The 26440-nt window shown below is 39.6% G+C and overlaps 2 protein-coding genes across 6 annotated transcripts; both read left to right on the top strand.

Moving 5' to 3' along the window:
* Nucleotides 1-523: 523 nt before the first annotated feature.
* On the top strand, nt 524-5936 carry sp8b (sp8 transcription factor b). Of its 3 annotated transcripts, none has more exons than XM_034228177.1 (2): nt 524-757; nt 3531-5936. In XM_034228177.1, the coding sequence occupies exon 2, from the start codon at nt 3564-3566 to the stop codon at nt 4869-4871; it is 1308 nt and encodes a 435-aa protein (XP_034084068.1). In that variant the 5' UTR covers nt 524-757; nt 3531-3563; the 3' UTR covers nt 4872-5936. The 3 variants fall into 3 exon arrangements, with proteins under 3 accessions (XP_034084068.1, XP_034084066.1, XP_034084067.1); XM_034228175.1 differs by lacking the exon at nt 524-757 and adding an exon at nt 2839-3050; XM_034228176.1 differs by lacking the exon at nt 524-757 and adding an exon at nt 2949-3325.
* A 6166-nt stretch (nt 5937-12102) lies between these two features.
* Nucleotides 12103-18065, top strand: macc1 (MET transcriptional regulator MACC1). 3 transcript variants are annotated; one of them, XM_034228173.1, is made up of 6 exons: nt 12184-12337; nt 14577-14648; nt 14829-14951; nt 15041-17076; nt 17242-17430; nt 17521-18065. In XM_034228173.1, exons 2-6 carry the CDS (start codon nt 14645-14647, stop codon nt 17722-17724), a joined length of 2556 nt encoding a protein of 851 aa, XP_034084064.1. In that variant the 5' UTR covers nt 12184-12337; nt 14577-14644; the 3' UTR covers nt 17725-18065. The 3 variants fall into 3 exon arrangements, with proteins under 3 accessions (XP_034084065.1, XP_034084064.1, XP_034084063.1); XM_034228174.1 differs by lacking the exon at nt 14577-14648 and having other exon boundaries at nt 12103-12337; XM_034228172.1 differs by lacking the exons at nt 12184-12337; nt 14577-14648 and having other exon boundaries at nt 14819-14951.
* Nucleotides 18066-26440: the final 8375 nt, after the last annotated feature.

Genomic DNA, 26440 nt, shown 5'->3' on the forward strand with positions numbered 1-26440 from the left:
AGGGACAGGTTTTGAGTTTGATTTCATGATGGTAATATAGCCCATGTGTGTAGGAGTAGAAAGCCTTCAATGGGGACATCTGTTCAATGCGTCTTACAGTTACAGCCGTGCGATAAGAACAACCTGTGCACACCAAATGAACTAGGACCGACCCCAATGCTGCTGAACGCAACAGGCAACAAAAGATTTTTTTGTTTTGTTGGATATGCTCTTAGAATAAATTAGACAATCCCATGTTAAAGTGCACTAGGATTAAATATATCTTGTACCTCTGTAGCTTCAGCAGCAGGACGTTTCCTGTCGAGCAGTTATCACACTGACCTCTGACATCAGTCTTGCTGGTATGATCGCTTAGTAATTTGTCACCGGAGGCCAACATGTCCCCTGTAGCTAGAGCCAATACCCTGCTCTCCAAATGCGTAAAATCCCTATTGCGCATAATATTGTGTATCACCATCCCCTCTAGGAGGAAGAGGAAAGGGGAAAACCAGTTTGATCTTTCACAGGTGTTTAATTATCGCATGCTTACTCGATTGATATGCACAAATAATACGTGCATATATATAAACCTGTTTGAATGCATACGGAGGAAACCGGAGTCGGTGGTTATTTTTCCAAGTTATTCTTAATTTAAGTGCCAGTGTAACATGTATCTGGCATGGTGCACAGTCACACCGGCAGCAGGAGATGTTGTGTTTTACTCTGCTGAGAGCAAACGTCGAGGGTCAATCAATGCGCTGCGGAGCGGAGGAGCACGGTATGTAGGTTTTATTCTCGTCATTACTTTGTCACATTTCATTCACATTTAAACGCTGTTACATAATGTTCACAGCTTACTATCATTCTCGATATGTTTTGTGATTGGTTAGGTTTAAAGGAAATAAAATAATGAATGCAGAAAACAGATCGAAGCAAGTTCCACCTTATCTCCAACGTCAATACGCTAAGTGAATGTGTGTGTTTATGCTTTTCCGTTTATCTTAAAATCTGTCCTTGCTTTCATATAAATGTAAAGCCTATCGTTGATTTTATTTTCCCCTTTAATCATTTACAAGCGAACACACGTTAAAAAAACACCTTTAAAATATATTTAATAAGTGATTAAAATCAATGTCCGAAATGTGTAAAATGTATCTTTGTAGCCTATATTGTTAAATTTTAGCAACTTGATTTTACATGTGCATGGTGTAAGATTATTCATTTAAAATACTGCATGCAAAATGTTGCTGAATCTGTTCTTGAAATGTGCAACATTATGAATAATTTCGGCTGTTTCAGTTTTAGCTCCTTCATGTTTTACACCTGAAGGTAAAGCAGAGCAAATTAATCCAAAAATGCTGTTGTCCAATCCTAGAAACACAAGAATTAATCAGATAGTCCATCTATCACGCTGTGTAATAAAGGAAGCGACATGGGTTAGGCAGATGATGTGATGAATAATCCCTGGTCGTTTTAATTAACTTTTCCCTGTCCTGTAATGACCAAGCTGGTCAACAGACCCGGTCAATAAGCATGTTAATATCAAACAAATAAAACTGCGGATGATTAAAAACCTCCTGCGTTATTAAATTTGAAATTCAAATGAAATGTATGCTCCCTGCGCACTGCATGCTAATAGCGCCCACAGAGAGTCCCAGGGTTCAACACACGTTTTGCCTACAAGTCCTTATTATGTAACAGGAGCGTTCTCCGTAGATTTAACTAAATGTCAGTGGGCAAAGTGATAAACCAATTCAATATAACAAGTTTATCATTTTATTTTCACTCTGACACAGAGTGCAATCACTTAGTCTAACAAATAATCTCAGTCAACCTGCAGCAAAAACAGTCTATATTGCCAATAAACCGTCCTGAGAAATTCTACTTTAGAATCTTGATGGTGAAGATGATTCAGAGTCAACTACATCGACCCCTCATCATCTTCTTCTTCTTCTTCTTCATCATCATCATCATCATCATCACCATCATCATCATCATCATCATCACCATCATCATCATCATCATCATCATCATCATCATCACCATCACCATCATCATCGGTTGTTTTAGACTAATAATAATACAATTAATAATCCTCCGCCGGAATGCAGCACAAGTTTTAATCAAAACTGTTAAGATAATTGAACGCAATTACAGTAATGTGAAAGTTTGAGACGTGTAGGTCCACGACCAGAACAATGCCGCCTTTATATCGTGTGTAATAGTTTGTGTATATTAACTCTTTAGAAGTTAAAACTTGCAAAATGCCTCTGGGTGATTTCAGCTAAATACGTTTCTAAGATGAGTAAAAATGAAGAATAAAACTATGAGGCTTTTAGAAGATAAAATAAAACACCTGAGCAGCCTAACAGGATAAAGTTATACACTTAAATAAATACAATGCGGAGTATGAAGTGAGATTGACCCAGTTAAAGCTTTACTAATGTTTATGCTTGGGGAAAAGAGTTGACATGACACTTCCAACGGAGATCAATTGCTACATTAAGCAGCATGATGGAGTAATTTGAAAATAGTAAAAGTATTAAAAATGTGAGTTTAATTGTATTTAAAGTATTATGGCTGTGCATCTTTTTCTTGACGGTGTGGTAGTTACGTTTACCAACCCTTTGTATTTACAGCAGCTAGATCACCAAGCACAGGTCATCATCCGGCTTTCTTTAAATGTATGGAACGTGATGTTCTGTAAAATTTCAATAAGTGGCCCCCTAATTCCTCCTTCCTAATTCACTCTCATTTAACTTTACCTTCCTTCCGCTGTCTTTTATTATGGAAGGGGCGGTGGGGGGTGGAGGGGGGTGGAGAGCTGTCTGAGGCGCTCTATTGATGACCTCACGGTAGTATGTGGCAGTGCGGCGGGACGGAGCCGCTGATTGGTCGCCCGTGTCACAGCGGCACTTCAAAGCCGGAGAGGAGCCTACAATTGTGGAAGAATGGGCGGAACGCATCATTGTATTGCACACCTCTAAAAAAACAGTGCTCTGATTCATAAATATAAAAAGATCCTCTGAGGAGGGCAGTGTTTTTGTGTGATGGCAACTTCACTTCTAGGGGTGAGTCGAAAGGACTTTCTTACTGGTTTAATTAGTTCGTGTCATTGTCCGGCGAAGAGGGATTAAATTTACAGCAGTCGCAAAGTAGCAGCAAAGGCAGTGCGTTGGTTATATTTTCAGCAAGCGGTTCGCATGAGAAAGCTGAGGCTCTGTAGACTGGATAGAAGTTTGACCTGGTGCTCGAAAAACACGCATGTTTTCCTTGGTGTCCTGTTTGGCATGCATTTGTAAGCGCTGTGTGTCGCGTTTCAGTTGTCTACTTTCTGTTCGTCCAGGTAGGAAGTGATAATATACTCTTCTAAGATTTGTAAACTTTAAAACATTTGTTTTAATATAACAGTTAATTCGATTTAAAACTGGGAAGAAGTTAACTAACTTACCATCGTCTTTTGAGCTGACATTTTGCATAGAAATGTGTGTGATGAACCTGTTAAACTTATTGAACTGACCAGTCACTCACAACTTGTCTTGTACTTTCAGGAGGAGCCGAGAGTAGGATCGACTCCTTTAGCCATGTTAGCTGCAACATGCAACAAAATAGGGAGCCCGAGCCCCTCACCATCAACTATTTCGGATAACTCCGTTTCGTCTTTTGGAAAAGGCTTCCACCCGTGGAAAAGAGCCACAGCGAGCAGCTGCAGCCTCGGATCCGGCCTGTCCGGCTACGGGGTGTCCCGCAATGGATCTGGCATCTCGGACTCTTTCTGCCCCAACACCTCCTCCGGATCCAGTGCTTTTTCCCTCACGTCTGGTGCCTCGCCCGGTTCACACTTTGGAAACGATTATTCTGTTTTCCAAGCGTCCGTTTCGGGGGGCGGTCAAGACAACAGCCACCAGCCAGTCTTTATCTCGAAGGTGCACACCTCAGTGGACAGTTTGCAGGGCATCTACCCGAGGATGAGTGTCGCGCATCCCTACGAGTCCTGGTTCAAATCGTCTCATCCCGGTATCCCCACAGGAGAGGTCGGGACCACCGCAGCCTCGGCGTGGTGGGACGTGGGAACGGGATGGATTGATGTTCAAAACCCTAATGGAGCAGCACTACAATCGTCCTTACATTCCGGTGGACTCCAGACCTCCTTGCACTCTCCCCTGGGCGGATATAATTCTGATTACTCGAGTTTAAGTCACTCTGCCTTCAGTACAAGTCCCTCTCCACACCTGTTGTCAACCGGCCAGCATCTGATGGACGGTTTCAAGCCGGTGCTATCCTCTTATCAGGACACAAGCCCCTCTCCATTAGCCGGTGCAGGGGGGACTATGCTCTCCGGGGGTCCACCTGCATCTTTAGCGGGGTCTCCGAGGTCATCTGCCCGGCGGTACTCCGGCAGAGCCACCTGCGACTGTCCAAACTGCCAGGAGGCGGAGAGACTGGGACCGGCGGGCGCCAGCCTCCGGAGGAAAGGTCTCCACAGCTGTCACATCCCTGGCTGTGGGAAGGTTTACGGGAAAACGTCGCACCTAAAGGCGCACTTGAGGTGGCACACCGGTGAGAGGCCGTTTGTGTGCAACTGGCTCTTTTGCGGAAAGAGGTTCACACGCTCCGACGAGCTCCAGCGACATTTACGCACACACACCGGGGAGAAAAGATTCGCCTGTCCGGTTTGCAACAAGAGATTTATGCGTAGCGATCACCTGAGCAAACATGTAAAAACTCACAGCGCCGGAGGGTCCGCCGGCTCTGGCTCCGGGGGCAGCGGAGGGAAGAGGGGGAGTGATACCGACAGCGAGCACAGCGCGCCGGGGAGCCCTCCGTGCCATTCCCCCGACCTGTTGCACCCACCTGAGTCCAACCAGGGGGTCGGCATGAACGGCCTCTAAAACTCCCCTCAGTGAAGTCAAAACTGTAAAACAACAAAGTGTTGTGACGGGACTGTCCGAGAAGACACTGAAGTGGACATACTTTGCTGTATGCGTAATGCTTCAAAATGAGTGTTGTCATTCAATGAGAAAATAGGCCACTACGTTTCTTTGACTTTTTCCAAGTGTTTAAGACTACTAATTACATAATTTCATAGCTGTACCATCAGAAACTTCTGATTAATTCTGCGGTGTGAACGTGTTATTGTGGGCACACTGGAACAGGGCACAACTCATACTCCTGAATTCTACCTTGATGTTTAATTTCCCAGGATAGAAGAAGCAACATATATTATTAACACTGCTGTGAAAAATGTAGGCCTGAAAAGTTGTGCTACTCCTGACATAGATATTGTTCAAAACCAAACTCTGGCACTTTATTATCGAGCAGGAGAAATTGTTCATTTGTGTCCCTGTGGATGGACTGCTCGTAACAAATACCTGTAGAGTGTGGTAAAAACTATTCGGGATGGGATAGCTTCGTTTTATCTGTATGATCCTATCAAGCGTTTGATAATGGAAGAGCAGTTATAGGTTTATATCACATATTGCTATTCAACAGCCAGTATGTGCGTCAAGTCAAGTTTGTAAGTGGCGAGGTAACTTACACTTCGCTGCAAAATGTGTTGTACATAATGAGAAATGTAGGTTAGAATAATTACAGACCAATGTAAAGGTGAGTAATGTATTTGTCCAGGAGACGATTTTGTATAGGTATTTCTAGTTGTATATGGACTCTAGTAAATATTTGAAAATATACGGAAATGTACTTGGATTTTTCTTTGAGATATGAAATGTATTGTGGGGAGTTATATTTAACCTCGAGTTTTCTTGTATTTAGGGGTCTATCATTAGGCGCACTTTGAATTTATTTGTAAGGTTCTGAAATAATTTACTGTTTACCCACTCATTTAATTTAAGTACGCATGTTGTAAAGTGATTTTAATTTTACAATGATATTTTTTTCCCTCCAAGAATGGCTTTTTATGTAAGCCACTCAATAAAGTCAGTATGAATTCAGAAGCACTCACGTTTGTTTGATTGTTGAGTCGAGAAAATCTATGTTTGGACGGCAGAAAACATTTTTGAATTTACATATTTTTGTCTCACATTATGTATTCTTTTTTTAATATAATGATTGAAATAACAGGTGTTGCGTTTCATGACATCCGTGTACAGCTAGATGGTTTAACACGTGTTTACAGTCAGAGTGGAAAAGGGCCTGCAGCAAGATCGAGGCCTCATACAGAAATTATTTAACATTTCCAAAAATATTTTAAACAGTTAAATAGAACATTAAAAAATACGATAAAAATAATGCACAATATCCGGTCTTTGTCAGATTTTCGGTTGAGCTTTAAAATAAAACATCAAACTTCTGAGGGCAAAGTGAACACAGGTCAAACCGCCTGAACATGTTAACCTATCACTTTATCTTTATTCAATATTTGAAGCATAACAAGCGCGTAATTCACTTAATTCCCCGTCTTATTGCTGTCAATCCTCTTTTGGTTGTTCAAGAAAAACTACAATATAATAATTCAGGGTTGCTGTTTTTTCCATGGTAATCAAACTTTTTTTAGTTTAGACATCCTAAAATGACACACACATTTGAAGTGTTATTCCGTTTTGTGTTGGTAATGAATGCACATTATATTTAGTGTTTACAGATAAAAGTGTATAATATTGAAAGTAATGTGAAACATATTTGTTTGCGTTTTACAATTTAATTCTTTGGCGAGGAGTGTTATTTTAGGATTTCGCTTATACTTGATCACGTGCTATTAACTACACAAAATTCAAAGTTTACGTTTTCAGAAAACGACAACAGATTTCATGTATTTATTATCAACGTTTTTATCCAAGCAAGCAGCTTTGTTTTTTTATTGTTTATGTGAGTTAGAACTGATAATAGAGATAACCCCAGTTTTCCCCATTGCAATGTTTTATTTCTTGGGTTTTAACGCATCACATGTATGCCCAAATAAAATGATACTGTGCGCACTGACATTCAAGTCATTATTTAAACTGTGTTTAAAGAAAAAATGATAAGATTGGAAAATATCAGCCCTTCTATTAGCCTACTTGTATTACTTTAAGTAGGCTAGTACGTTTTCTGTTTGTACGGTCGAAGGTGATGTTAACCTAAAGTCAGTATCTTTCAAACTTCTGTCAGACATCTTTCAATGCACAGCTCTGCAGCGCCATCTAGTGCTTCTAGGTTTAACCAACAGCGATTAAAAAGTCCAAACGTCCTCCCCCTTCACCAGCAATTTACTGTTTGAGGTTCTAGTGTCATTTCAGACAGGATTGAAGCCCAATCTGATTAGAACTAAATGTAATCAGGTGGATGTTTTCTTTCAAAACGTTTCAAATAATAGGAAAAATAAAAGTAAAAGTACCTACAGGTGTCTCTCTCCAATACAGAGGACAGCTTTTTTAGGTGCAGTGCATCAGGACATCTCTCCAGAGCCAAGAATATTCACTCTCTAACTGGGCTTTCTGAAAAACCCCACCATAATGATAGTGACAATTACAGTAGTTGACCTTCGTCTCCCTCTCTACTTTCAATTGTCATCCTCTGACACAGTAAAAGTCCAGAAACATACACATACTCAGAGGGATAAAGTTCCACCTTTGGATGCTCTTCTTCCTATACGCTGTTCATACTCTTTCAATGACGACGCAGCACACAATGCTGCAATGACAATAAAGTCTAATTTCTAAAATAATCCAAGTTACGTACAGAAGAAATGTAAAATTATGATTGTTTTTGTCCTACCCAGGAAAGGCAGTATTTCTCTAGTCAAAGCCAAAGTCCAGAAGTATTTTAGTTTATTTACTGAAGCCCTCTGGCATAGCGAAACATTTAAAGCCTGCAGCACAGTTACATTGGACACAAAATCATCCTCAAACTACTTGTGTTGTGTTACTCAAAAAACAAATAATTACAGAAAGAGATTGTTAGATAATATGTATACGTACAAGCTTATTTTGTAACTATGTGTGCTACCTAATGTAGTTTAGTATTTGGAGTAGCTACATTTCGTCAGTACAGTCAGATACACAAAGGCTTTCCACCACTCAAGGAGGAAAATATATTAAAATTAAAATAACCATGGGGAAACATAAATACCTTGTTATGTTGTCAAGTTTGTTATTTAGCATAAGGTTTTCCAAATTATAGTTTTTGTTTATGTTATACTGGTTTAGTACAGATTTAGGAAGGATAAGTGTTTTCAAATTTCAGGCAAGATTGCATTATTTGCAAAGTAATTGGTAAAAATAAATACATTTTTGTAAACAGACAGAAACCTGGACTACAGAACATTATATTCAACAATGTATACATTGATATACTATACCACAACTATTATTGCACTGTGTTTATTAATATATATATATATATATATATATATATTCACACAAACTGGCTTCAAACATATGAGAGAAGACATAACTTTCTGCACACAAAATAATTAGCATTGAACTTTTCAACCGCCTCAACAGACGACGTATGAACGGTTATAAAGGGATCATTTAGTATTACACAGTCCTTTCAGCCTATGTCTTGAGAGTGCACAGCTCTGTGTTGGCATGTTATTAACATCTTCCCACTCACCTGGTCCTCTAAGGAGATTTCCGTCCCTACCCTCATTTGAATAAAGCAAAGCTGCCAACTGTGGATAAAGGCCTCGGTAACAGCTTGGGTCAGAGCATGTAGTGTGTGAGCAGGCAAACCCAGCTTTGATCTATCAATCAACACAAAAGGGAAATAACATTATCCTACACTGGTTGATAGACATGTGGATGCATCAGGGATTTTTAAGTTGTATTCTGCCTTATAAAATCAAGCTTAATCACAGCCTTCAATAAAGCTTCATTGAGGCTCCAGCTCCAATAGGTATGAGGATTTGTATTTAGGTTTTCTAACACAAAATCAGTGCTCTGATAACACCTCTCGCTGTTGATGCATCTGTGGCCAATTTTGTGGTTAAAACCACCAACCGCACTATCATTGTCATCAAACCAACCAATCTCCCGGGAAAGGCAATTTGACAAGGCTAAGAGGTTAGTCAAAAATAATTAACAGTAATTGCTGCAACACTGACAGTGGGGTCCTTATACAATGATTTCAGCAATCTAGATCATTTACGTCACAGGTGGCGTTTCACCTGTCTGATCGCTGAGTGGAATACCTGCCGACTGAACCTCACAGAGGTCTGATTATGGTTAGATTTAATGAATGCATCACATAAGTGTCTATAAAATAAATACAGGATTAAAGAGAACTACTTTTCTACCTGAAAAGTCGTGTTTTATGGAACACTGCCGATGGAAGAGAAACACTTTGGATTTCCGTCTGTTGTTTCGTGGTGAATCCCACCCTATCTCCATGTCCTTTGGGCTGCTGAATCTTATATAAACCACAAGCAAGATAATAAAAGGATGGCCACAAAGTAACAGACTGCTCCACTCAGGATGCAGGTTTCTGCAGCAGGTGAGACATCATCCAACACCTTGGTGAAAGTGAAATTAGTTTTTTACTATTAGTTGTGTTTTGTTGGCTTTGTTGGAGCTAAAAGTTGTATTTTTGTAACAAATGACATAGCCTTTACAAACAGGTTTTAAAGCTTTCCAATCAATATGACAATGATGGATGGATACCCCTATTGCAATATATACTGAAGGAGTTTTAAAGTTGACTATTACAAAGATAGCTGCAACAGTGAGTAATCTAAAGGAAATTGAATGGCATCTATTTTGCTCATCAATTAACCAACAAAATATCAAGCAAGAATTCCAAGTTACACTTTATTTAGGCTTTTTAAAATGGGGTTGACTGAGCAGATAATGCATACATGGTTGATTGGCTACAGCTCTTGGGTTTTAGATTTAAAAAATATATAAACTACACACAAGACTTAACAAATAAATGATGGAGAAATGGCTCCACCAAGTGGCACAAATATTTAACTTTCTTAACGGTGAGCCGAAAGCTATGTCTTTTACTCTTACTTGATGACAATGCATCTAATTATCCACGAGGTAAAAATGCAGTTTAACTAGCAATTTAAACATTCCTTCAATGTTAAACACAAAGCTATTTTTGTGTGAGATACTGAATACACAGTCTGTTTAGATAAAGACCTTTTGAAGAGGCAGCAAAGTGAAGTTACTTTCAAGCATAGGCCAATCAATGTATCAACATGTAGATACACAATATGAACAGTTTCTCTCTGACTTCTTCATAATTAAAAAGGTTTAGTCATTTCGAAATGGTAAAGATTAAACGGCAGCATGTATGTGTTTGAATTTAGTTTTACAAGTCTACACACTGCTGACTGCAGTCTACCACAGCAGTCAGCATGTTGTTGTGTCCCTGGGCAAGACACTTCACCTCAAATTGCTCCTGTGGGGATTGTCCACAGTATTGAGTATGTAAGTCGCTTTGGATAAAAGCGTCTAACAAGTGACATGTAATGTAATGTAATGTAATGAATAAGCTATAGGCTTTGGATACACAGGCATTAAGTATTAGGATTAGTTCATTGTTGGTTTTGTTTTTTGAATAAGATTTATTAAAAACAGAAATCATCACGAAGAGCATGCTATTGCCATATTCTGAAATCAGCCACAAGGGTGCAGGATGTGCTCACACATCTGTCCTCTGCTTTAGATACTCTATCCTAAAGTCAGTGCTGACAGTGACATAATTGCAACTGTGTTTTGGTGGAATGTGAGAGGTGGGCAGATTGTGGCTGTTAAGTTTTATATTATCCAAGTTAAAACCGGTTATAGGCACAGCTCCGGTTCGTATGAATGATGTAAAACAAAGAGACATTTAACTAAAAAAACAACAGAAGTATATACAAAGTTTGTTTACTTTTCTAGTAGGGGGATTTTAATTAGTCTTGGAGTCCAGCCTGTTGCTGCCACTGACCACATTGGCTACATGAAAATTCATTATCTACTCAAGAGGGCTTACTTACATTCCTTTAGAGCTCGGATGCCAGGGCCTGCATCCAAAGACCACAGCTCTGACGGGACATTTCAAACTTCAGCATGGATATGCATCGACAAAGATAACAGTTGTAAAACAAACAGTAGGCTTCCTTCAAATGGGTAAATGAGGTTATTACTTTTCATACACTTTGGCATGCAACACATAAAAAAAAAAAGCTGAAATACAAGGACAGATACAGGAAAACATTCCTGCCAACAGCAACAACACTTTATAACTCGCCTCTGGCTGGCAGAGAACTCATGCTCCATAGCTTCTCTTTTGTTAACTGGACTTATCTATTCACTGTGCATTTTACATTTATATCTAATTTCATATGCCCTTCAATAGTGTTTTATTTGTCAGTCTACATTTGATTTATATTCACAATCTACATTTTATTTATATGCACGGTCACGTTTTACATTTCACTCTTTTAGTTCTGTTTTGTCTTCTATTTTGAGATGTTTATATAGTGTTTTACTTTTTTCTACTCTTTTCTTATTTCTTATAATGTGCAAATGTGCAGTTTTTTTCTCCAAATTTGAGATGAATAATTATTAATCACTATTTAAAGTTAAGTATTACCTTTATCTTTAAATAGTGATTTTCTTGTATTATTTCCATGACGATTAAATATCCAACAAGAATATCCATTAGTGATCTATTCAGTCATTCATCACAGTGAATCTGTATAAAGCTGCTATTAGACAACAGGACTTGTTTCCTTGATGATATCATCTTGGCTTTGATCTAAACTTTAGATAAAGGTCACTCAAAACACTGTCATAATGACAACCAAACTGAACTATCTCTCTTACTGAAATAAGTTGCAAATCAATGACAAATCAATAAGAAGAAATATACATAGTTATATTGTTATGTATGGCTTACTAATGTACTGCATCAAGTATAAGGACCTGCTTTCAGTGACTAACTTTCCAAATGCTGCGTTCACAAGATCATTCAGAGTAAATGTATAGGCCTACTATTGTATCTTTAGGCTAATTGCTAACTTGGTGGGTTAATCTTGTTTGTTGTGTGTCCAATAAGTAACCTTGAAACAAAGTGAGCATGTTTTTGCAGGCTTGTTCGGATGCTTATCACTAAGCTCAGACTCCAGTCGAAACTGCAGGTATCGCTCAGTTTCAGGTGTTGTAAGTCTCGTGCGTAAACAGAGCGGTGCATTTCGGGTACTGTAGTTCTAAACCGAGAGAGGCCACTCCTCCGTCGGGGTTCCTGTATTATTATCAAACTCCCTGTCCCAAAATGCTTCGTGCCTGAGAGCAAACCGCTGCAACGTAAGGAAGTGAACGTAACAGATACGAGATACGCCCAAGAAAAGAACAAGTGTAAATGATAGTGGGCTGACCTCTTTTCCTGCCAGCTCTCCGAAACAAAACTACACCACCTCATGCCGACGGTAAGATCTAACTTTGTTTTCTTTTCTCGTATTTGGTATGTATTCTTGTCGCTCTCTCATAAAAGAAAGTCTCCTATATGATAGACGTATTATTGAGTAACTTCTGAGTATCCACACACCTGTTGAGACGCTGTCAGACTACATGTCAGTATGATTGTTGGCTGTGGTTTGACAAACTGGAGGTTTAATGTTTGCGCGATCGTTATTCTGGATTAATAATGAATGCCAGGTTAGTTTGAGAATAGTTTAATCTGATTAAACAAATAAAACAAACATGAACCAGATTGTGATCAGATTAGTTTATTTGGTGTTGGATATAATTATATGTAGTCTACTACAGGAATCTCAACAGTGCAAAGTGAATAATCCTACCATGCAGTAATTTGCTCAGAATATACATAATTACAGTCTGTAGTACAGTGTCACTGCACTTTGCTCATAGCAACAAGTGCTGAGAGAACTGACTACTGTGTCATATGCTTGACAAGACCAACCTGTTTGTGTGCACTGGTGTAAGTAACCACATTATTAATGACTGACTCACTGTGACAAGTCATGAATGGGTAGTGTCCTTTTACGCAAACAGTGACAGACTGAAGACTTCAGGCTTAGAAACAGTTTTCCTGTAGCAGACTGCAAAGAGCCTGAGGCTCACTGTGCTGAGGGTAGTTTAGAGCAAACAATAACCTTACTCTCAAGAATTTTGTTGTGTAGGTACTTGTTTTCGTCGCTTGTCACAGCATTTAAAAATATACATCTGGTTATGTGTAGGCCTGAAACTAAAGATTATTTTTATTTAATCAATATATCCATTGATTTTCTTTAATCATCTTTGTAAAGAGGACAGAAAGTATAACAAATGCACATCACACTTAATCCTATATAACTTTTTAAGTTACATTTTCTATTTACTATGAAAGGGACACTAAGAAAACATAGCTTTTCTAAAGCTTCTTCTTGCAATAGCAAGAACAAAAACAATATCATTAATATTGTTGCCAATTTATTTTCTGTAAACAAATGTGATAGTTTTAGCCCTAGATGGGTTTAATTAAAAAGTATAATAATAATAATACATTTATTTTGGGGGGCGCCTTTCGTAACACCCAAGGACACCTTACAGGGCATAGGGGCAATATAGGGAACAATTAAAACAGTGGATTTAGTGAAGTGAAGTATCAGCCGGGGTAAGACAAGACAAACAACAGGAAATTGACTACAAAAAGACACAAAAGGACACAGGGTACAGATTATAAAGAAAATGCCAGTTTGAACAGGTGGGTTTTGAGTTGGGTTCTGAATGTTGTTATGGAATCAGACTGTCGGATGTGTAGTGGCAGGGAGTTCCAGAGTCTAGGAGCCGAGCAGCTAAAAGCTCGAGCACCCATGGTTTTGAGGCGAGAGCATGGGACGGTGAGAAATCCTACGGACGAAGAGCGGAGGGTGCGGGAGGGGGTGTACTCCTGAAGGAGGTCGGTGATGTAGATGGGGGCAAGGTTATGGAGAGCTTATTACGGGTAGAATGTTTTTGTAGTCAATACGGTAGCGTACAGGAAGCCAGTGTAGCTGAGTGAGAATGGGGGTGATGTGGTCGGATGAGTTGGTGCAGGTGATGATCCGGGCAGCAGAGTTCTGGATTATTTGAAGTCTATTGAGGAGCTTGATGGGAAGGCCAGTCAGAAGTGCATTGCAGTAATCAATCCGGGATGTGACGAATGAGTGGACCAGGATTTCAGTGCTGGGTTGGGACAGAGATGAGCGGAGTCTGGAGATGTTCCGAAGATGAAAGAAGGCGGTAAGGGTGATGTTTTTTATGTGTGGTGCGAATGAGAGGGAGCCGTCCAGAATGACACCGAGGCTTTTCACTTGGGCAGCGAATGGTATGGGGAAGCCGTCGATAATGATGTTTGGTGCTGGGGTGTTATGTAAATTGATGAGGGTGGATTTGGAGCCGATGAGCAGGGCCTCAGTTTTGCTACCGTTAAGCTTCAGGAGGTTCCTGCTCATCCAGCTCCTGATGTCCTCAAGGCAGGTGGTGAGGGAGGTTGGGGGCAGGGCAGTGGTGGGTTTGGAGGAAATGTAGACCTGTGTGTCGTCGGCGTAGCAGTGAAAATTAACCTCATGGTGACGGAGGATTTTGCCCAGGGGGAGGAGATATATGATGAATAGGAGTGGACCCAGTACTGACCCCTGGGGGACACCCAGTGAAATAGCACTTTCTTGTGACTTGTGATTACAGAGTTGTACAAACTGTTGTCTGTCAGTGAGGTATGATGAGAACCAGGAGAGTGCAACACCAGTAATCCCATGGGTATGGGTTTTAATATTCTTCTTGCAGTTTTTACTATGACAAAAGTGAAATTCAATATATTGGGAAATCATTTTTGTTCTACTTCATTGCTATAGGACTAAGTAACATTATTATTGTATTAAAGAGTGAAAGCTGCAGATTGATTAAGAAATGTAAAGAAAATAGTTTGTATGTTTACAGATGAAAATATGGCAGCTGGAAGAGCAAGGTCCTTCAATCGTGTTGGGAGTCTCATGCGGAGCAAATCTGAGGGAACACTGATTGATCTGGATGACAAGGCCTCAACCAGTGACAACCTTAATGGTAAAAGCAGAGGAGGCCTGTTCTCTAAATCTCAAAACCTTCTGGTAACGTTAACAGACGTCCTAACCAAATTCTTAATATTTTCACAGGTGTGTATGTGACCCCGAACTCCGAGTGGCCACTTATACAACAGGAAGTTGCAAGTCCATCACAAAATCCCTTTTGGAACAAACTCTCTAGATCAAATCCTTTCTTAGATGACATTGTACACAGCAGCACAGACAAACACATCTCCAACACATCAAATGTAAAACAAGACAATGAAAAACATTTGGACTCAAATGATGACGACGCCATAAGCACCTCTTCAGATGAAGGCAATGTGGGGAAGTTTTTGGAAAAGAAACACAAAGTCAGGAACAAATCTGGGAGATGGAGAAGCGCTTCCGACATCCTGGAAGATCTGGACAAAAAAGTGCCGAAACGGGAGAACAGCTTCAAACCGCCGGGGACGGTGCTAAACCCAGATTTTGAGTGGCTAAAGAATGACAGAGAGGCCTACAAGATGGCCTGGCTGAGCCACAGGCAGCTCACTCGCTCATGTCTGGACTTAAATCTGATGAGCCAGAGTCCAGGGTGGGCTCAGACACAGGCCACGGACTTTCAGGTTATCTGTAAGATCGGCCACACTGGAGGCTCGGTGCAGTTGCCTGGCTCGGATATTAGCATCCATATCCCAGAAGGTCATGTTCCCTCTGGAGAAGTCCAGGAAGTTACACTTAAGGCACTGCTAAACCCTCCTCCTGGACTCAATAATAACTATGTGACAACCATGAGTCCACTTCTAGAGGTTGTGCTCAGCAACATCAACATGAAGGAGTGCATCTCTCTGGAGATGAAACTGGCTGGAGAGGTGAAGAGCGACCCTTTGAGTCAGGTGATGACTACTGTGGTCGGACTGGTGTCCCACAAAAAAGAGGGACCTTATCTTAAAGTGAGCGACTGTTACATTTATAAAGAGATGTTACAGATGAAGTTGCAGGACCTAAAGACACATTTTTATGTGATAGCAGTGGCAGAGGCATCTGCAATCCAGTCTCCTGCTAAATCAGTGTGGGATTACCTTCATCGCCAAATCACAGTAGCAGTTTACGGTCCCAGGTACATCCATCCATCATTCAAGGTTGTAATTGTAGTTTGCGGTCATGAGGATGTCCCTCCAAGGCTTCCGTTTGCAGTTACCTTCAGAGGAAACAAAAACGTGCCTCCACTTGTGCTGCAGCTTTGGGGAAAACATGGGTTTAAACCTGACAAACTGAACAACCTGCATGTTGCTATTAGCATCACAAACTCGATTTTTAAAATCAAACCTGAGGACCAACTGAAAGAAGTGAGAGAAAGTCAGCTCAAAATAGGAACAGTTTTGCATCTGCCAGTTGCATTGTCTTGTGCTAGTAACACAGAAATGGCTCCTTTTAAATTAGATCTACAAGTGCAGGACTCTAACGCTGCAGCTGTGGCTCATTTCGACGTGCCTTCCCCTCCAGCAGCACCCATCAGGTCAGAAAAACGAGCTCCGAGGCTCATAGAAAAGCGAACTGAAATGGTGGGAAGCACTTCCATTCCTGAGGAAAATGTTCCAAATTTGAACAAATTCACAGACAGACCTGTGAAGCTAGAGTGGTACGGTGTCGCCCTGAAGACAGTTTTCCGCCAGCCACGTGTAGACTACCTTCTGGAGTATTTCAAGGGGGACACGGTGGCTCTCCTATCCAAAGACACAGTGAGGTCAGTGGGTAACTCGAAAGCAAAGGAGTGGTATATCGGATTCCTCCGAGGCAGGATTGGTTTGGTTCACTGCAAAAACGTTAAGCTCATAACCAGGGACCAGGTGATGGACTTCACTGGCATTCAAATCACCACAGAGGTCCTCTTGGACAACATGACACTGCCCTTCAAGAAGCTTACCTACATGTACTCAGCCATCCAGACACTGGTCACCGAGCACATAACCAGCTGGACAGGGTTCTCCGATGCTTTGGGGTACAGCAAACTGTCTCTGGACACCATAATACGGACGCACGCTGAATCTGAGGCGGATAAAGTGGCCTGCGTGCTGGAAAAACTGAAGGAAGACTGCCACGCTGAGAAGAGCAAGAAGAAGTTTCTGCATGAGCTCTTGGTGGTAAATTGAGACAGACTATAGGTTTACATTCTGGTAAATTGCCACTGTCAAAAGAACAAATATTTAAAGAAATGTACACAACATGCTATAACAATTTCACAGTCTGAATGTTGATGTTGTGCGCCTGCTCGTTTTGTGACTCTTTATCTCTGTTTACCACTGCAGGCTCTGTTGAAGATGGACTCTGTGAATCTCGTGGCGCAGGTGATTCAGAAAACAGTAATTTTGTCCACCGCTGTCGAGCTGGGAGTCCGATGGAGGGAGCTCGCTGAAAAGATGGGGAAACTCTCCAGCTCTCAGATAGCGGGCTATGAGGCACCGCACCGAGGGAAGAACGGAGAAGTTGGGGCCCAGGTCAGTTGAACAATAATGATCTTGGGGCATTTATTTGATGAGTATCATGCAAGTTCTATTCTACAAATTGATTCCTTTATTTCCTTTTAGTCTATGTGGAAGCCCGCCTATGACTTCCTGTACTCCTGGAGTCTGAGGTACAGAGACAGCTACAGGGACATGATCCAGGATCTGCACCTGGCACTGGACAAAATGAAAAACCCTGCCACCAGACAATGGAGGCAGCTGACTGGAGCCCTGATCACGGCAAACTGCCTCGATATCTTCCGCGTCTCCGCAAACCCCAATTCCTAAACTTTACACTTTACTTTAGTGAGGACATTAACTCCCAGGCACTTGGGAAATACAGAGAAGTTTTGTTACACAGAAATGAGGTTTTGATGTTTTCTATTGTACTTTGCTCTTTTTTTGTTGTATTGTTTTTCTTAAGAAAGCATTAGAAGCTACTTTATTTAAATTCAATAAGGTACTTGCACTAAATATTTGGATGTCACCCTTCATCATGAAAAGGGATGAAAATGTAGTGCTAACGTGAAAGTTAATTATAGTTTATCATCTAAAGTTAAATGCTATGAGGTAGGGCTGTGCGATTATGGCAAAAATCATAATCACGATTATTTGGGTCAATAATTGATATCACGATTATTTTGACGATTATTCATTGACCATTTATTGAACTTTAAAACAAATAATATTTTACCAATAAACAAGATCAACAAATATGTTGGAGCACACTTCCAAAACCATACTAAACATATATTATTAATATGATAAATACAAATAAATTAGACCAAAATAAATTAAATCAAACATGTTGCAGTGCACTGTCACAACCTACTGAAAACTCCTTAACATATAGCCAACATTTTGGTAAAACATATTCATTATTCCACTCAGTTAAACGTTGAAGGCTGGCCAACCGTCATGGTCCAGAAGTAACAGGAAATAAATGTTGAACTACAATTTAAGACCAAATAAAAATGTTTAGGCCACCATGGCAAATGCTGGTAGGGCTGCTCGTGTTATCTCTTAAAGATTTTTTGCAAGAAACAACAGCCTGTTTACATGGTCTGGTTTCAGAGATGAGCGCAGGCAGGTGACGATATTGCCACCTGTACTGAAGACCCTCAGCCACGCCCTGACACATGGGGTGACGCCGGCCAATCACAAAGCTTTGATGCGTTCATGTGCATTATTCTGGCACAGGAAGATTATGTTACAGGACATTAACGATAAAACAGAATATTGTTGTTCTATTTTTAGACACATCTTGCAATCGACTGGTTGGGCACCCCTGGGCTAGACCATAGGTCCGTTGTGGTCGCAAAGTAGTCAGCTGAAGCCACATCTCTCTCAACTTCCCCACGGCATTTGTCACATAGCGCAGGCAGCGCAGACCTGCTGAAATAATACCGAGACGGCATCGCGTAACGCTTGTCCAACGTGTTGACAAGTTGCTTAAAGCCCTGGTTGCTAACAGTGCACATATCTTTAGCGATGTGGAATGTAATGGCAAAGTACTTGCAAATAGTGGAAATAGTTTTACCCTTCTTTTTAACGAGTTGCTGCTCTTGTTCTGACATCTTCGCTCGCGCTGAACACTCACAACACATGTCACTCCCACGTGGCCGAATGGGCTTTTAGGGAGGGGCGAAAGCGCACCCAGCAAAATAATCGTATTTTGTCAATTATGCTGTTTTCATAATCGTCGCAAGCCATAATCGTAATCGCGATTAAAATACGATTAATTGCACAGCCCTACTATGAGGTCAGTACTTCCACACTGACATCAGCTGGGTGTCAATAATAGGTGTTGGAATTGGTTTTGAGAATGTATTCCTTTGCCTTTTAAAAGTAAGCTAAAATTACCCAATACATTACCATAATACTGTTAATGCAAAGTGTGTCACATGAAGAGAAGGTCAAATGTTATATATGTATCTAATTCTTAATCTACACTGCTTAAATCATTGACTGTATTTAGGTTTTGTTTTTTTAAAGAAAGGGTTCCACAATCTTTAATGGATTGTGTAAAGGTTTGTATCAAAGGGATTTTAAATGTTAAGTTTTCTGTAATATGTTGTAAGTAGTTAATAGTATAATAATGTGAACACTGTTGCTAACTAACAATCTCAAAGGTTGCAGTACAGACTGTATAATGCTCTTTATTGGAGTTTGTGTGCCAACAGTATAAAAGTCTATGTTCTACCAAAGGGAAAATGTCCTGATGCCAGTGAACAAACCATGCAGATGCTACTATACAAGTGTCATTGACTATTGTTAGAAATATTAATGTATGTTTTATTTTTTATACTGTGATGTTTGAGATATGCTCAAAGTGGATCATTTCATAAGCTATACAATGTTTGTATGATCAGGTTCTCATTGTGAAATGGAAACTGTATTGTTCAGAGTGGTGCCATACACAGTACACAGGGCCTCAGTCTGTGACATGTTTAACAATGATTGATATCTTTGACACTGAAATGGAGGTGTGTTGCATAGGATACAAATAAATCACATTTGTTTTCTAAATGAGGGATTGCTTATTTTACAGAGTGCTACTATTATATTATATTATTACAACAGGTATTTCAATCATAATTCAATACTAAACAGCTTAGGTGACATCTTTATTTTAAGTAGTATTACATCCCTAGAGAGAAACAAATGACTTTACCCTCAAGTGTTTTTCACTGATTTTCTGTTTGCTTTTCCCGACACTGTTTATTCAAGCTAGTTTCAGCTCGGAGAATTGTGTGCCAGGTCTCTATCAAACAGAGCGCTGAACTCACTTTCCTTTGGCTCTGAATGCACCTCGGGAAAAGTAAATCAAATACAAATGGTATCAGGCAACAGAGGGAGCTGATTCCATCTCTGAGCTAAGAGCGATTGTAAGATTGTATATTATTTGTGAGGGCTGGTGATAAACAGTGTTTAGAGGGAACACCAAGTATAAAACTAGGGATATTAAACACTACATGTCATCTTTAGCAAAGTGTTAAACAACAACTACTGGATTCTCAGTCATTAAAATAACTATCTTTATTTTAAAAACCAAGAGTAGTCTGGTCATATCCTGCTTCTTTGTTTTGCCCTTTTATTGCTGTGGTTCAGCCAAAACGGTGTCACTTCTCTGGCAGCAAGTAAAGTACAGGGAACCTAATTTGGTCAAGATTATTTTCTGATCATGCCAAAAACCTTTAGATTAATTGGTCAATGGTATTTCCTCAAAAATAGAGAAATTCCGCAAGTTGAAAGACATTTACATAACAAAGTTGTAATCATTTAATAGGGGACTCCTCAAACACAGAGAACAAAGGTTCACTGTTTAAATGAGAGAGGAACATGAGTGAGGGCAGGTTTATCTCCCTAAAGCTCAAACATATGACTCGTCGTCATAGATAAATAGTTAACAATTAGTTATAGAAGCAAGAACAATGATTAAATATCAGTACTGATTAGTGTTGCTGCAGCTGTGATGATCTATTATTGCCAGTGTCATGGGCTCAGTTACAGTGCAAGATATCAGAAGTTACCGAAAAGTAAGATAGCAATGCTACTATAAAATTATATGCATGAATGTGGAGTGTAAGTAATGCCTGAGCACATTACAACTGAACTATAGACGATAACATATATTGTGAAGGATGTATCTTTTACTGTCACAACAAGACACAGGGTGAAGCCCTGACAGTGTGAAAGCCAAATTAGGGACACAGATGAAAAATGTTCGAGGCACCAATTTAAAAAAGGACACTGCCTTTTATGGTCCCCATTTTTCAGGTGCAGTGAAGCATTTCATTTTGTGACTAATGATGTGACTGCTTTTGTTTTAGGAGCCTTTTATAGCAGCAGTGTGAGAGTGCAGATAGGATAATTATTATGAATGTCGGTGCCTGTCTGAGTTTGAAATGAAAAAAAGGTAACAGAAGAAAAAAAGGTAACAGAAGAAAAATGGTGTGGCACGATATGCAGGCAAAATATATTTAGCAGCCTGAAAATAAATGTAATAAAAAATAGGATTTGAATAAAAGTAAACCTTCCTTTTTTATTCAAGCTTGCAACATGTGCACATCACTAGGCTTAACAGTACACGTGTGTTTCTTCCTGCTATAACTGAAAACACAACTATTCTTAAGTCAGTTTCAGATACAATTCTGATTTGCTTAAAATAAATTATTGGAGTCATGAACCCCGCAAAGTTCTCGACAATCTGCTCTGGATTGTTCATTCCTTCGCTGTCTGTCAGCGTATAATGTCACCAGTCCTCTCAGCCCCTCTTTATCATCCATTGTTCCATTCTCATAAAGTGCTCAAGGCATTTTCCACAGACCAGATGTGAACTCAAATAAAGTACTATATTCCTATTTAAGAAATAATTAAATACATTTTATTTTTTTTAAATCACTCAAAAAGCCTGCTTGTACACAAAAATCAACCTTGCTTTAGAAACAAGAGTAGCGTAAGTGTTTTGTGTTATTTCCACTGTGGCTTTTTTTCTTGTACAGAATATTGTGGCTCATTAGTCAACAGTTTTTACCGTTAAGTGAGCTTTTGTTCACCATAATTATGGGCCTTGTTGTTCTGAATGACTCATTTCCTATTGGGAGAAAACTATTTTTGCATGCTTTGAGTTTCCTGGCATTTACCCAGTTTATGGAGCAGGAAATATAAACTCGGAAAATGTACTCTATACCACAACAGAACCACCGCAATGCTTTGACTTAAGCAACTGTATTTTGTTGATGTATCGCGTTTTCTCATCCACTTCTCAGTAGACCACTGTCTCTTATTTTAACCACTCCACTCACAAAAGAGCACTTTTAATTGTAGGAAGGGCTGACTATCATCCGCCATTTAAACCCTGGACTGAGTAGTCTCAGTGAAACTTTAATGTCAAAAAAAGAATACATATTACAGTCAGCAGAGTGTATTTATATTATGTCCACAGCTTCTTCCAGGCTGCTGTTGTGTTTCACTGAGAGCTCCCTGCCAAAATGAGCCACTGCTGTTCCTCTAACTAACACATCAACAATTTAACACATTAAGCAGTCCTTGTCACCAACACTCCTGCCAAACCTCTGCGACACCAAGCACCACTGGCTTTCTGTATGAGAGTATTCAGCTTTAATAAGGAAAACACATCTTCTGTCTCCTGTGCATTCGCTGCAGAGCAACATTTGACTGTGAAAATGTTCTCAAACACTCATGCATCCCTTAACTTCAGCGGCAATTTCTAAAGTCCAGTAATGGAGGTTTTGTTTCTGCTATGTGCGTTATGTTTGCTCAACATACTTCATCTGTATCCTGTTTTTTCATTCAAGGTAACTACTCACCCAGATTGCATTTCAAAAGGTGTCTCAGAACGGACAATTTTTTCAGACAAGGTGAGACCTCCCAAACAAACCCATCTCAGCGGAGCAGTCTGTCGTGGTGATTCAGGCAGGATTAAGGAGAGGTTGGCAGGATTTTATTTTCTTTAAGGAGGAGGAAAATAAATGCTGAGATTGCTGTTTTATCTGGCTCTTATCCCAGCTAACTGCCAAGAACAACTTAGCCCATTAGCATATTTTTTTATAGAAATATGGATGATGCATTAGCCGAGAAGATGTCGACTATCCTTTACATCATGCTTCCGGTCCGCAAATTGTTACATTTTCCCAGTTACTCAACTTCCCATATCCATGAGTTCTCACTCTGGCTGCAATCACATTTATTGGCCTTTATTTCACTCTAATTGAGGTAAATAATACATATCTGCATCACAGTACTTTGTGTTTTAATGGTAGCCCCTAAACACCTAACAGATTTGTTCCAATGGGTGGCGCCATTGTACAGATATTATGAGAGATTCTTCGGTTGTCCACAGTTTCTCATTTGTGTTCAATTCCATGTGAAATTGCTAACCAACACCTATTAAATTATTGGATAAATAATGATGGTATAATCATGACTCATTAGATACAAAAATACAATTACCAGAGGCGCAAAAGATGAATTTCCTGAATTTCTCAGCATGGCATGTCATGTAAATGTAATGCTACACATTATATATTTATTTTATGATCACAAAAATATATATATTTTATTTTATTTTATACATTTCTGAAGATTTTTTTTTACGATAAATGTAGACATTTTTTGGGGGATTTTTTTATTTTTTCTAATAATCTTAAAAATAAAATGTAAATACAAAATGTGATATAAACAACCATGCTGCTACATGCATGAGTCAAAACAGTTTGACTCGGATTTCTGCAGCTAACAGCAAGGGGGGTGACACACAAATCACTGTTATGAACAGAAGCATTCCTATGTCCTCTAGGGTATATAAGGCTTCATTTGTTTTACCTCCATGATATATGTGAAGGGCAAGAAGTCATTTAGCTTTCAATTTATTAGCCTGGTGATTTATGCATGCTGCAAAAGTAGTGGTGGTGTCTCCTACACCCCACCACGCTCCTTGGCTTTCTCATGGCATCGCAATACTTTGGTAATAGATGATGTGAAAGATGAGAGAGTTCAGCAATTAGAAATGTCAGAAAAAGGTTCACAGTTTCTATAGCTGCACTTCATTTATCACATCTTTAAGTCACTCAGTAAGACCACAGCAACCTGCACTATAGTGGGAGCCATCCATAAACATCAGGAAAAGGAAAAGACACCGCAAGCCAACACAATTATACTGATGTAAAAATGTTCCTGATAGAAAATAGCTTCTTTTTTTAATTAAAAAATAAAACCTAAGATCCAAATTGTTTCAAAACACATATCTAGACCCTTGGAAACCTGTACTGGTGTGTATGTGTTGAGTTTTAGCTGAAAATGTTTGTGGTGTATGTTACAAGGTGTCGATTGTTGCCCAGAGCTCAATGCCTTTCTGCTGACTAACCGCCTGCTTGGAGCCTCTTCCCATGACCACCGCTGGGAAGGAGGAAGCTCTGTTACCAAATGACTCACAGGGAAGAAAAAAACAACCTGAAGAGTTTGGCAACGTTCGGAGCGGCTTTGTGAGTAATCATCCACATCCTTGGACACCTCACTTTGCGTTCACTCTCACTTTTTCCATCAACCAATCTAAAGTTTCGTCATGCCAGAACACTGTGATAAAGATGAAGGACATTTAGAAGATATAAATAAGTACCAATATTCTTGATAAACATCCAAGAGCAGCATCTGCACCTCAGACCACAACAAAGTCCTCGATTTACTGAGATGACTTTGCTGCCATGTGGAATGATGGCAAAGTCTTTCTCCAGCTCCCCCTGTTAGAAGGCAAGTTTGTTTTTGTTGATGTGATCACATCCTATCTTGCAGTTCTGACGTTTTGTCAGGTGTACACTAATTGTGTTGGGGGAGGGACAAAAAGCGTGTCTGCAGACAGGCTTGATGTACCAACCGTGACACTCTCAGTTTGACAATAATCTAAAAAGCAGATGGAGGAGAGCCGAGAATGAGACACAGGAATGTTAAGAATTGCAGTGAAATATTTTGATGCTGAAAACTTCACAAGTGTCCGGTTTTCTTCTTTATAAAGTGCACCAATCTTTCTACACTATCTTGATTAACAGACTGCATTTAATCATCAGATCTTAGGCCTTCTTACCAGATGAACATGACTGACTTCTGTATGAAGTATTAGAAACTTTAGAGTAGCAGAAGAAGTATTCTTTAAAAAGTAAAAGTACTAATACAACAATATTATTGTACTAATGCATCACTGTGTCATGTCATATACTGTTGTCACAGGTTGATGTAGTTTTAAATAGTTTACAAACGGTAAGCCATAAAGTCTATAATTCTTTAAAAGGGGTCAAGCCACAAAAAGCTGATTATACTGCAGACCAAAAAAACATGCCGTGAACACACAATAGTTAAAAAAATGCCATAATCAAAATATTACCATGTGTCAGACTTCAATAGGGTGGTATTTCTAGGCATGTCACTTTAAATACAATTTTACTTTAGAAAAAACAAATGAAATCTCACAAAACAAACACAAATTCAACTTAAATGCAGATCCAACCATCTCATTTCAAGCATGCTTGCCCTGCTGGGCCCTACTTCAATACACACTTCCATAGTGGTCTGCAGCATTTCTTCAATAAAGTAACAAAGCCAAGGAGTGCTAATAGCTTTTTAACATGAATTAAATGACGGTACACTGTACGGTGGACCTGAGAGCTCAGCGCAATGGAAATTAAGAAAACACGTGCAAATAGACAAAGCAAACGAGACATTGCATTAAGATAGAGAAAACACAACCAACACAGTAACGCGATCAGATCAGACCGCTGAAATGTATTTTTTCCAGGGGACACTAAACAGTGACATGGCTGAATTAAATTGCGTTAGCATTTTGCCTGTTTATTTAAATAATCCGACAATGCATTAAATCATTTTGAAAATGGATAAAGTTATGTAAACTAGGTTTAAGTTGCTTTGAGAGCTAACATTCAAGGAAGAAAACAAATGCAAATTGTTTGTTGTGGATCATGGCTTACACCACTGTAGAGCCCCTGACACCATTTTAAATATTCAAGGTACAGTAAGCCATTGCTGCTTATGTTCTTTACTTGTTTCTATATTCTTCGTAACACAATCCTGTTACATAACATTACTTAAACACTTTCAGCAGATGGTAAAACAACCAGAAGCTGCAGGTGTCTTCTCTTCACAACAGGAATAATGTCTTTAACAGATTTTAGTCCTCAGATAATCAACCTTTGTTCGAATGGAGACGTCATCTGGCTGTTTATGAAGGGATCTATATTGTGAAAATCAAATAAATAATCAAATGTACCTGATGATCTTTTTGCTCTTCTAACAGGACATGTCAAAGGTGATAATCAAGCTGAATGACTTCACATCTTGAAGAGATCTCAGCTGGGTGGCCATGATCACACTTCTTCCACAATGATGAGTGAAAGTAAACAAAACCCTTGGAGCAAAAAAACGTAGAAGTCTTGTCAGCCGAGATAAAGAAGAGTGTCTTCATTGCTAATTT

Source organism: Gymnodraco acuticeps, unplaced genomic scaffold (genome assembly GCF_902827175.1).
Source record: "Gymnodraco acuticeps unplaced genomic scaffold, fGymAcu1.1, whole genome shotgun sequence".
NCBI lineage: Eukaryota > Metazoa > Chordata > Actinopteri > Perciformes > Bathydraconidae > Gymnodraco > Gymnodraco acuticeps.

Coding starts and splice junctions, on each gene's coding strand:
- macc1 (XM_034228172.1), top strand. CDS start 14,819: ATGTTTACAGATGAAAATATGGCAGCTGGAAGAGCAAGGTCCTTCAAT. Junction 17,077..17,241: donor TTCTGCATGAGCTCTTGGTG/GTAAATTGAGAC, acceptor TTACCACTGCAG/GCTCTGTTGAAGATGGACTC. Junction 17,431..17,520: donor ACGGAGAAGTTGGGGCCCAG/GTCAGTTGAACA, acceptor ATTTCCTTTTAG/TCTATGTGGAAGCCCGCCTA.
- sp8b (XM_034228175.1), top strand. CDS start 3,030: ATGGCAACTTCACTTCTAGGG. Junction 3,051..3,530: donor TGGCAACTTCACTTCTAGGG/GTGAGTCGAAAG, acceptor TTGTACTTTCAG/GAGGAGCCGAGAGTAGGATC.